The 12,529-nt window shown below is 39.7% G+C and overlaps 1 protein-coding gene across 10 annotated transcripts in view; it reads left to right on the top strand.

The window, feature by feature from the left end:
• GSAP (gamma-secretase activating protein) overlaps positions 1 to 12,529 on the top strand; it is a 99,075-nt gene that overhangs the window by 27,124 nt on the left and 59,422 nt on the right. For 9 of the 10 annotated variants that reach the window (XR_012512074.1, XM_010344656.2, XM_010344633.2 and 6 more), the window contains 3 exons: positions 2,925 to 3,013; positions 8,340 to 8,409; positions 9,917 to 9,966. Coding sequence is in view for 7 of the 10 variants with exons in the window: in XM_010344633.2 (XP_010342935.1) it covers positions 2,925 to 3,013; positions 8,340 to 8,409; positions 9,917 to 9,966 (209 nt within the window). In the remaining 3 variants the exon portion in view is untranslated. Of the gene's footprint in view, positions 1 to 2,924; positions 3,014 to 5,300; positions 8,248 to 8,339; positions 8,410 to 9,916; positions 9,967 to 12,529 lie in introns of those variants that run through there. The other variant, XM_074379299.1, reaches the window with a different exon arrangement.

Raw genomic sequence — 12,529 nt, 5'->3', positions numbered from 1 at the left:
TTGATAATAACAGAACTGAAACTGGAACTGCTGTCTCTAGAATCTTAATTCAGAATGCTTCCTTTTTCACTGTGAAAGCACATGGTGTATTACTGAGAGAAATTACAATTTGCAAAGGTTTACTCTTGTCATTATGCTAGTAATATTAGTCAAATGTCTGGGTTGCACTCCAGAAGGGAAAAATTAGTGTAGAAAGATGTTTTCTGCCTTTAAAGATCTTCTCATTTTAAAGGTGAGAAAAATCTAGCTGACAGCTGGCTATCTCATTTGGGTACAAATTCCTGCTAAAAAAAAAAAAAAAGGCCAAATATATGGCAATTATTTTTCTTTCTTTATTTTTGAAACGGAGTCTCGCTCTGTTGCCCAGGCTGGAGTGCAGTGGTGCAATCTCAGCTCACTACAACCTCCACTTCCCAGGTTCAAGCGATTCTTCTGCCTCAGCCTCCTGATGTATATATCTGGCCAAAAAAGTGTGTGTGTGTATGTATATATATATATATATATATATATATACACATATATATATACACACACACATATATATGTGTGTATATATATATATACTTTATATATATATAAAAGCTTACATATATAAGCTTTTAGGACAAAAAAGTCAGCTTGTACGACTTAATATACTAATATAGTCACACATATTTAAAATAACAATAAGAAAAATTGATTTTTCCCCCTCACAGAGCATTTCTATTCTATTTTTCTTCATAAATATCTTTGACACTAATGTCTTTTTTATTCCTAAAGCCATTTTTTGAGTCATCAAGCAGATTCCCGAAGCACACCTTGGTTGTAAGATCCTGTCACTAGTGTTTTCATCCTAAGCCACAAGTACCTATTTACCAAACTTTGGATTTTCATTTGTTCTGTAGTACATATTAAATTCCAGGCATCTGTGCCATCCCCAAGTTATACATTATTTTTCACAGTAAAGTCAGTGAGAGGCACTGGATTGAGTCTCTATAAGAGCTCAAATATAGGGCCAGTCCTTCTTTTCTAAGGTTTAATCTTGGGGGAGGGGATCTTTGACCTAAATTTAGATATCTGTTGTAACTCCATTCTAGCCCGTATCCATGGACTTCCTCCTAATTGCTGTCTTCTATGATATTTGCTCAGTTGTGACACTAACGAAATAAGTGCGTCATTATCAGACTTCTACCACTTTCCCTGAGGGAAACCCAGTCTGCGTCCTACTGATAAGTACTGTCAGCCTTAACATGTTCATGTATCAGAAATATCTTTTTATTTTCCTACACAAACAATATTTGCCATAGTGCTGCAGAACTGGAGTGACATTAGACTTAGAAGTCCAGAAGGCTTATGAAGTTAGGCTAAAAATGTCTTAGAGTGTGGCAGTGCTTCCAGTGGGCCAGTGTGGCGCGTCCTTCCCTCCCTCCTTCAGCTCGGCCTGGGTACTCCGGACGTGGTGCCGGCTCTTACTTCAACCACTGGGCCGTGCAGCTCTGCCCTGCAAAGCCTTTGTCCACATGGCCGGCCTAGATTTATCTGCATCAGGGCTGAGGTTTGAGTCAGGGATCATGTTTTCTCTGTGGATGTGCAGTTGGCCCAGCTCAGTTTACTGAAAGCCGTGCTTTCCCTGAGCTGCTGGCTGCTGCGTCTCCTGTCAGGGCTAACGGCAGGCACCCAGCAAAATTACTAACTGGAGTTACTGGTTTAATGAGCAAATGTGGAAGAATTTCTTTCTCTGTGATGCTTACTGGATTATTCAAGTTTTGAAACTGTGACCCTGGTCCATTACCATCATGCTTTACTCAGCTGAAATAAGCCTCTGTTGCTGGTTGGGGAGGTGCAGAGGGTGGGGTGAGAAGGGGATTGAGGGCAATTATATACATCATTAAGATACCATGATATACAGTGAAAATCTAACTTGCTAAGACACTATATTTGAGGTTTGAAAATTACTGATCACAGCTACTAAATAACAATGCACCAAAGTTTTACAATATTTGAACACCTGCAAGTATAGAGCTTTCTGGTATGACCCAAATTTGAATACAAATGTCAGGAAGTTCATTGAATATTAGGTTATCAGTAAGCTAGAGGAAACAGATTACATACATTTCATAGGTATTAACTTACAAAAAAAGTGGAGATTGGGTAAACATTAAGTGAAATTATTTTTAAAAAAATGGCATGGAGTGAGTACAACTTCCTCACTCCCAGCACATTGATTTCTCCCTTGGGATGTTTTCTGAATCCCTTTTGGATTTGTAGAAGGGTCAAAGTCAAACTTTAAAGTGTTAAACTTTAAGAAAATTACCTTTTACCCCCCATAGGATAACTAATACAGTAGTATATTTATATTTTCAGAAAGTTCAGACATGTCTGCTTTTGCAAATGATAGAACTGTGATAATTGGGAAAAATGATATCCAGTAGAACCCAGTTTGTCACACCCTCTCATATGTTGCTGATGAGAGTGCAAAGTGATATACAGGAATCTTCGATTTCAGAAGCCACTTGTGCTTTTAAGGTGATGCTTTTTTACAAATACAGAATTATTAGAATCTGAAATTTGTCTCCCTTGTATCTAACTGTTGTTTCCGGGGCTTTTCAAAGACTTCCCTTTTCACATTTGCATTTCTTGAGTATCCTGTGGTTTTCATAATAAAATGCAGCTTCTTCAGGACTCCTGAGGGTGTGGAAGGCAGGTCCTTTGCTGGGCTGATTGCTCTTTCAGGGTCCTGAAGCCACCATACATCCTAGAGAGTGGAACTGGAAACAAATGTGCAGTTTAAGTCTTCTCACAGGACTTTATGGTGGTAGAATTGTTTTATTAGTTTATAGTCGCTGTAGTAGGATTTACCAGAAATTACTCTTCCTCCTTGCTTTGGAAAAAAATAATATGTGATATTCTAAGCTTTGTTACTAAAAGCCACCTTTTCTCTGTAGGATCAAAGTGCTTAACTTTGTTGGTTGAAATCCACCCTGTTAACAATGTGAAGGTTCTGAAAGCTGTGGATAGCTATATTTGGGTTCAGGTAAGTAAGCATACAGTCATCACTTACTCATTTAATCAAAAGACATGCAATTCTCAGAGCAATCTTATAGACTACTACAGCTGAAAGTATCTTCCGTTCTTTCTTTGCAAGCATGGAAATTAACTCAAAGCTAGCTCCTCTGACTCTGTTACACTATCATTTGTTTCATAGTAATGTAATTTCTCATGATAAAATTTCAAATATTAAAGCACATTTAAGGCCAGGGTGGGGTAGGTGACGCCTGTATTTCCAGCACTTCGGGAGGCTGAGGTGGGCAGATCACGAAGTCAGGAGATTAAAACCGTCCTGGCCAACATGGTAAAACCCCTTCTCTACTAAAAATACAAAAATCAGCTGGTTGTGGTCGCATGTGCCTGTAATCCCAGCTACTCGGGGGGTGTGGGGGCGGGCTGAGGCAGGAGAATTGCTTGAACCCAGGAGGTGGAGGTTGAAGTGAGCCTAGATCATGCCACTGTACTCCAGCCTAGCGACAGAGAGACAGAGCAAGAGCGAGGTCCTCCATTGTCAACCAGTCCTTTCAGCTGCACATTTCCCCACCACTCCATTTCAAAACAAAACAAGAAACCCCTACACATTTAAAGTAAGGTTTAAATGGTCTATGTAATATATTTATGTGGTTGACAGATTAAATACCTATGATTAAATGATTAAATCCCTGAATTTATCAACTTCATGAGTTGATGCAGAAACTGCATGTATAATGTGGAATAGTACTCATTATTTGCAGATTTCATATTTGCAAATTCTCCTACTCCTAAAATTTGTTTATAACCCTTAAATCATACACTGATAGCACTTGGTTAGTTATTTGCAGATGAACTCTGAGTGGTGAAAGAATTTGTCACCCAACATGCACATTCGCAATTGAGGTTGAACACGGTGATGCCCTGCCTTTTTTGTTTTAGCTCTGATACTAAAACGACTGCTGTTTTCATGGCCTACTTCCATCTTTCAAATTTTTGTGCTTTTTCCTGGCAATTTCACTGTTTAAATGGCCTCCAGGCATAGCCCTGAGGCACTGTCCAGTGTTCCTAAGTGCAAGAAGGCTGTCAGATGCCTTACGGAGAAAACATGTGTTTCAGATAAGCTTCATTTAGGCATGAGTTCCTATGCCACAGGTTTAAGTAGTGTCTTTAAATAGAAACACACAAAACAAGGTTATATACTGATCTGTTGACAAACATGTTGTGAGTAGAGGCTTACAAGAATTTATCCTTGTATGAGTTTGGATCATAATCTGAAAAGACAATCCCGAACACCAAAATCATGAATGTCGAAATCCTGAAAGGTAAAAATCCCTGATGTCTAAAGTCCCAAAAGTCATGATCACAGGGTAGTTAGTATACCCAAGTGTCTATACTTTCAAAACTGTATATGTTATTATTTGCCTATTGTATAAAGTGGACTATGAAGTGTGCTTTTGTGTTTCGCTTCTGAGATAATTCTCCTTCTAAAAATGTGAATACAGCTTTTAAATAACTTTTAAAATTATTTTCTTCTAGGATTATATTTTTGGGATTTTGATCTTTTGGGATTTCAGTATTTAGGATTATGGCATTGGGGATTGTGTCTTTCAGGATTATGATCAACTCCCTTTGTATTTTCCCTAAGAATGATGGTTCAGTATTCGGCATACAACATTTGTCGTGACTTTACAAAACTTAACTACTGAAAATAATTTGTATCTAAAGTATATGTTCATGCAGTGCTTCAGAGTAATTTCCTTTCATCTAATTTTACATTTTGTTACAGAGTCAAAATATTTCTTTTGGTCTAGCTGGAGTCAATTTGTACCACCCAAAGTATCTGCCTCTTTGTCTCCCAAGCTACTACCAGCCTCCAGCCTATGGGCCTTCCTATTCCAGTGGGTTAGGAGAGAAGGTTGTCTCTCCCTACTCACGGTCCGCCACTGTCAGCCAGTCCTTTCAGCTGCGCATTTCCCCACCATTCCTGATTGCACTATGGGTCATTTCTCAGTTCCAGACAGGGGCCTGGCCTGAAGCTCCCAAGCTACGTTCTGCTACCTCAGGAAGCTACTCTGTCTACACTGTCATCAGTGTGGGGGCAGCTGGGGGACAGAGCACACTTCCCTTTTCTTTTTTCTTTTTTCTTTTTTTTGAGACGGAGTTTCGCTCTCGTTACCCAGGCTGGAGTGCAATGGCATGATCTCGGCTCACCGCAACCTCCGCCTCCTGGGTTCAGGCAATTCTCCTGCCTCAGCCTCCTGAGTAGCTGGGATTACAGGCACGTGCCACCATGCCCAGCTAATTTTTTGTATTTTTAGTAGAGACGGGGTTTCACCATGTTGACCAGGATGGTCTTGATCTCTCGACCTCGTGATCCACCCGCCTCGGCCTCCCAAAGTGCTGGGATTACAGGCTTGAGCCACCGTGCCCGGCCTACACACTTCCCTTTTCTGGTCTGCTCTTTGACTTCCTCAGCATCTCTAGTTAGGGCTGTATAGATGCTGGAGACATGACTGAAGGATTGGGGTAACTAAAGGCAATTGGAGCATAGAAAGGGGAAAAGTTTTTAAAAGCAAGTGGTTGTATACATTGTGAACATATTAAAAACTACATATATATAGATGGTTAAAATGTTAAATTTTATATTATGCAAATTCAATTTTAAAAAGTTAAAAGTGGTTGGGCGCAGTGGCTCATGCCTGTAATCTTAGCACTTTGGGAGGCCAAGGCAGGTGGATTGCCTGAGCTTAGAAGTTCGAGACCAGCCTGGCCAACATGGAGAAACCCCATCTCTACTTAAAGTATAAAAGTTAGCCATGTGTGGTAATACGCTTCTGTAATCCCAGCTCCTCAAGAAGCTGAAGCAGGAGAATTACTTGAAACCCGGGAGGTGGAGGTTGCAGTAAGTCAAGATCATGCCATTGCATGTCGGCCTGGGCAACAGAGCGAAACTCGAAGTCAAAAAAAAAAGTTAAAAGTATGTGGAACAGGACAACATCTATAGGCCAAAGAAAAAGTCCCCACTCAAATAAAGTAAAACCTGTACCCATTCTTTGGAGCCATCTCAGTTCCTAACCCTGCCTTCTGCTCCCATGTCTATACCTCTGGAGAGAGAAATTCCTCCAAAGCCCGGTGGCAAATACCCATCTTCACCCTCTAGAGAAATAACATTTACTCTCCATTGAGTTGGCCTTGCCCTGGAATCTATTTCCTTTTTCTTACAAAAACATCTGTGGTGATCTCCAGTAGCACATTTCTCTAACTCTGCATGTATAGTCGTGACCACCTACACAGAGGAGCTTCAGCAGGACAGTGGCAGGTGGGGCTTGGATCCCAATCCGGGACCCTTTGGGTGTTCCCTTCCAGCATGAGGTGTGTCTTCCAGATAGTTCCAGTGGATAATTATACACCCTCTACACACCTAGACTACACATTTCCAAAGACCAATATTCATTCGAAGTCTAGCTCCATATTTGTGAAGATAAATTTTCCTAAGGAAATATAATCTCCATGGAGTCCTAGTTAAAATACAAAAAGCCACCTTGAATGCTTTTGTAGAGCTGTGTCTGAAGCCTGTCTGTTGTTGGTTTCCAGGCCTTACTCTAGGACCACCTTACAATAGAAACAAAAAAACACCTACCTAAATGGGACTTTAAAAATAACATTCTCCCTGATTGTCACAGGAAGACCAGGTAGAGGTTTAGAGGTTGGCAGTTACACCTCTTCAGCACCTCAGTCCATGTCACGTTCCTAAGCAGGCATGCCCTGGACACCTCTGTAGACCTGGAGTAGGAGCATCTCCATGTTTGAGGCACTGAACATTTGTTCTTCCGTCATATATGTAGTGTCATTCATCTCTGCTTTTCCTCAACTCTAGTATACAAAGTATCTTGTTTGATGTGTGACATTTTACAAATCATGAGACAATTAGTATATTTTTGTATTTTTGTAGCTGAATTCTTCATTGCTATTTTATAATTTTGACTTTATTGCTGTGATGCCTGTGTTTTGCTTTTCATTTCTAAAAGGGAAGTCAACTATAAATGTTCCAAAAGTTGACTAGTCCTATTTTTAATCTGATATTATGAAAAGTTAGGACACTAGGAAGTAATAAAAAATCATCCTAAATTTTAGTGAGACTAACGATTGGGAGATTGGGACACAAAAGTTATGCCCTTTCATATTACTTTCAAGCTTTGGGTAAGGAAAAGAACAAAATTTTTCTTTCATGCCACAAAATGAAACAGCTTATTTACAGTTGCCCTTTTCAGTCATCCTGTGACCAGTTTTTTCTCATTGTTACAGCTGACAGGGCCCAGGACTCGGTTGGTGGCAGCCTGCTTTATCCTGTAGATAGACACATAGTGGTGGGTTCATATGGGAGAGCACAGAGAAAGAGAAATGGGGTGGGTTTAAGCCTTTTCTTCCCAGTGACAGTCGTTGTATGCGTTCAGGCTTGTAAATCATCAACCCATGTGACACCATGACTCACTGTTCTTTCTTGACATGTTCTGGTTATATTACGCTTTGTCTCTTGGATGTGGGACTTTGGAAGTTCTTGTGGGGAATATGTTTACTTGGCTCTCAAGTTCTATACTAGGTTGAGTTGCACAACAACTATATTGACTGGTGTGTGTGTGTGTGTGTGTGTGTGAAATAGAACATTCTGTATAAATGTTGTTTGCGTTGTTTTTGATTGGTTTCAGAATCATGTATTCCAAATAGGAAGTACCATCCCTAGAGATAACTTCCACTTCAGCATCACTGTTTATTTTACTTTATTTATTTGTTTTTAGACAGAGTCTCACTGTATCACCCAGGCTACAGTGTAGTGGCATGATCTTGGCTCACTGCAACTTCCACCTCCTAGGCTCAAGTGATACTCCCACCTCAACCTCCTGAGTATCTGGGACTACAGACACATGCCACACTTGGCTAAGCTTTTGTATTTTTTTGTAGAGACGAGAACTTGCCATGTTGCCCAGGCTGATCTTGAACTCCTGAGGTGAAGCGATCCATCTGTCTTGACTTGTCCAAAGTGTTGGGGTTACAGGTGTGAGCCACTGTGCCTAGCCAGTAGCCTTACTATTTAAATAAGTGAAGACAGTGTTGTACTTGAAATCAGTTTCCCTCTGGAAAACTGAGGTCCTGAAAGTGTTTCCTTTTCTTGCTTGCTTTGATCTGCGATACGTGTGTGTGTATAAGTGATTCCCCTAAGCTCTTCTGTGATTCCCAGTTTCTTCAATGGTATGTAATAGTACAGTCATCAAACACAATTTTAGAAATACTTGTTCAAGCAAGATACTTGTTTATAATTATGATTAATTTCTTTTTTACAGTTTCTGTACCCACATGTTGAAAGTCATCCTCTTCCAGAGAACTGTCTGTTACTGATTTCAGAAGAGAAATGTAAGTGTATCTTTAGGTGAAATGTGGGGATTTCATGAATGGCATGTGGCCTCCTAGCATGGGACATGATTGAATCTTCTAGATATCCATTTGCCATTGTCAAGGGTCCACTGACCTTTGATGTTCATATGAGACCTGGAATTCCTTGGGAAGGGCTTTTCCTTTGGCCCCCAAGTGTTGTTCCCTTTGGTTCTGCTCAGCTTTCTCATCCTGGGAACGATGGGCTCTTGCATACATGGATTTGCAGTTTTGTCCTGTGGTAGAATGTTTGTAGAACAGTTGCACAGGTCATTTTTGTCGTCTTTAGTTCATTTGTCTTTTGGATGTCTGTCACAGTGGATAACTATAGTATAAAAGAGATGTTTGGATGGAGAGAGGGGAAGTAGCTAGAAGAATCCCTTGGCAGAACTTGAGGACTCACACTAACAGACAAATTCAGGTAGAGGCAAATAAGTTTAGGACGTAAAAGGTTATGTCCTTCCATGATGATTTCAAGTTAGGAGAGGGGAAGGAAGGACAAAATTTACTGATGGAACTTATCTAGTAAGTGGTCTTTCACATTACAAGATGAAACTGCTAGTTTATGGTGTTTATAGTTGGAAGGACAGGCTTGAGGGGTAAGGCTGTGTTCGGTCTCTAAGCTCTTGTTCAGTTTGGTAACTTGAATCAGCAGAAGGTAAATATGGCTGAATTTAAATTGTTACTGCTAGAAAGGGACCATCTACACAGCTTGACTTTAGAGTTCAGGGTTTTGTTCATGTGAAATTGACCCCTATTAAAATGCTTCCCCAGAATGTCTCGTATGATGAGTTTTCTGTCTGGTATGTTCATACAAACAAGTGTTTGGGATTTGGAAATTGAAGATAAACTCTGCCAAGTAAGCCCTTGTTAGCTCTGTACAAGACTGATGGTATAGGGGAGTCAAGTACTTGTTGAGGGAACCCAGGGAAGCAGGAGAGCTAAATGCTTCATGTATTGTTGATATTGAGGAGCAGAATAAATGCAGGACTTGAAATTAACTGTAAAGGGAGAATGGAGAAAAGTGGAAGTTTTTGAACCTTTATTGTGAGATTACAGTTTGTAATAATATTGTTTTGTGGCCAGTTGTTTAATCTGCATTGCTTTTTTTTTTTTTTTTTTGAGACGGAGTCTTGCTCTGTCACCAGGCTGGCGTGCAGTGGCACAATCTCGGCTCACTGCAGCCTCTGTCTCCCAGGTTCAAGAGATTCCCCTGCCTCAGCTTCCTGAGCAGCTGGGACTACAGGCACGTGCCACCATGCCTAGCTAATTTTTTGTATTTTAATAGAGATGGGGTTTCACCATGACCAGGATGGTCTCGATCTCCTGACCTCGTGATTCGCCCACCTCAGCCTCCAAAAGTGCTGGGATTACAGGCATGAGCCACTGCGCCCAGCCCTGCACTGCTTTTATAACAATGTTTTTACAAGTGTTATGTAAAAATAGTACTCATATTTCCTTAAGGTTAATTTATCTTTTTTTTTTATAGATATTGAAAAATTTCGTGTCCATGTCGCCCAAGAAGATGGAAATAGAGTGGTAAAAATTTGAAAATCTTTTTACTTCATAGTTTTTTCCACAAAGAACTACATTCCTAGATTGTTAAAGATAATGTTACTGATACATGATTCTTTATGTCTTTTGAAGCATAGTCTTTTTGTTTTAATGTGTAAAATGCTACAAATATACATGAAGTTAATTGTCCCCTTTTTCTCTACCTCAACCCTCAATCTCAGTATCCTGAGGTAGCTAATAACAGCCTGTATGAGTCTTTCCACAGCTTTTTACCTTGTTCATGCAAAGCTATGCCAGGTTAGATGCATGTATGTGGGGATTTAATTGTTTTTACTAAAGTAGCATCATAATACATTTACCTGCTGCTTTTATGTTTGCTTTTGCTTAGCAGGTAAAAAGAGATCAGGAGTATCTCTTTGGGTTACTAAAATAGAGATATAACTAACTGGTTATTTTTTTTTTTTTTTTTTTTGAGACGGAGTTTCGCTCTTGTTACCCAGGCTGGAGTGCAATGGCGCGATCTCGGCTCACCGCAACCTCCGCCTCCTGGGCTCAGGCAATTCTCCTGCCTCAGCCTCCTGTAGCTGAGATTACAGGCACGCGCCACCACGCCCAGCTAATTTTTTGTATTTTTAGTAGAGACGGGGTTTCACCATGTTGACCAGGATGGTCTCGATCTCTTGACCTTGTGATCCACCCGCCTCGGCCTCCCAAAGTGCTGGGATTACAGGCTTGAGCCACCGCGCCCGGCCAAACTGGTTATTTATTCTAATTTTTATATGTACCTATATACATATAATGGGATCATACCATATTTTTATACCATGTATAAAATCTTACTGTATATCATACCATAAACGGGTTTCATTGAGTATAATTTTTCTTGTCTTCCACATGTACTTTAAAAAAAATCTCTTTTGTTCGCAACCTGGTATGTATCCTTGCATACTTTTCTCCATACTAATAGTCATCTCCTACCCCCACCTCTGACCCACTCAGAGTTTTATTATTCATTTCTTACTCATTCAGCTTTGTGGAATTACCTACAAGTAAACTAGAATAGCTCCAATTTAGTCTCTTTAGAAGTAGATAATAGTCTCTGGTGTGGATAGACATTCACTAAATTGCCAATTTTTTGTTTTGTTTTTGAATTATAAGTCATCTCAAACTTTTTTATTCCTATAGCCTTATGTATTGGTACATATATTTCTTTGAGCTATATTTCAGGGATGGATTGTTGGTTTGATAGATACATACATTTAATAAATTCCAACAGATTTTTTCCAGATTGCTTTCTAAAAAACTTCTAACAATTGACAGTTTTATAAGCAAAATTTAAGAGTATATGTTCCCTCAATTCTTATCATGAAAAGGTATATTTACCTTTTAAAAAATTTCCAATTTGATGAGTGTAAGTTGATAGCTTATTATCTTAGTCTGTATCTCCCTTAATATTAATGCATTTCAGCATCTTCTCCAAAGCTTCTTGGCTCTTTGATTTGCTTTTTTCAAAATTGTTTAGTTGTATCCTTATCTATTTTTTTACTGGGTTGTCTTTTTCTTGATAATTTGCATAGGATCTTAATATGTTATTGATATTAAAAATGATTTTCTTCAATATTTAGTCTGCATCAAAATTGTCTTTGAAGATCTTAACATTTCTCTGAAGACTGTAAAGTGAAATGAGCAATTGAAACAGAAAATGGCACTTATTAATTGTGTATCAGCTATTGAAAGACTTAAATCAAGAAGCCTGCCTGGAAAATTGCCAGGAGAAAGTGTGTTGCTGGAGCTCTGGGCTACCATTGTCCTGCAGGGGCTAACTGGATGGGAGCACAATGACAGACATGGGCAAGGGGTCAGAAGAGGGTCAAGCTCTAGAGGAAAGATAAAGGCTGAATCCCAAAGCCAGTGATCAGAGTTGAGAAGAGTTAAATAAGCAAGTTGGGGTCAGTAACTGGGAATGAGCATAGACCAGGGGACTGGCTGATTAGAAGAGGGCTTGAGAGGGGAGAGGGGAGAAACAGACACACACTGGCAATGGAGGGGACACCTGTCAGCAGCCCAGAAAAGATTCTGCCATTCAGGATGGTGCAGCTTTAGCATTCCTTAATTCAAATGTGTTCTTCCAAGAAGTACTTCTGCCCTCATTCTTAAAGGCTTAGATGACAGCTTCATACAGCATAAGTGTAATAACATCTCTGTGATGCAGGGATGTTGTGAAGTATATGCAATTCCTCATATTCTTCACAACATCCCTGCATGATAGAGATGGTATTATGCTTATCCCTATTTTTACAGAGAAGATAGCAACCAGGATTTACAGAGATGAGGTGACTCTAGAGAGGAACAAAATTGAGATTTGAACCTGGTTATGCCACAGTCGGACATTCATGTTCTTGTTAGTGCGTACCTTTATCTGGAACGGTTCTCAAATCTACTCCTGCTAAACAAATTTCAAAAAAAAAAAAAAAAAAAAAAAAAGATTGTCCAAGGTTTAGAGACAGATAGGTCCTCTTGGATCTTTTCTCTGGCATCACTTTCCTCTTGTCTGACTATAATGGACAGGGCAGGCAGGAAATAGTGG

The sequence above is a fragment of the Saimiri boliviensis genome, chromosome 10 (assembly GCF_048565385.1).
Source record: "Saimiri boliviensis isolate mSaiBol1 chromosome 10, mSaiBol1.pri, whole genome shotgun sequence".
In the NCBI taxonomy this organism is placed as follows: Eukaryota; Metazoa; Chordata; class Mammalia; order Primates; family Cebidae; genus Saimiri; species Saimiri boliviensis.
Note: the sequence above shows the minus strand (reverse complement) of the source record. Positions and strands in the feature narration are given on the sequence as shown.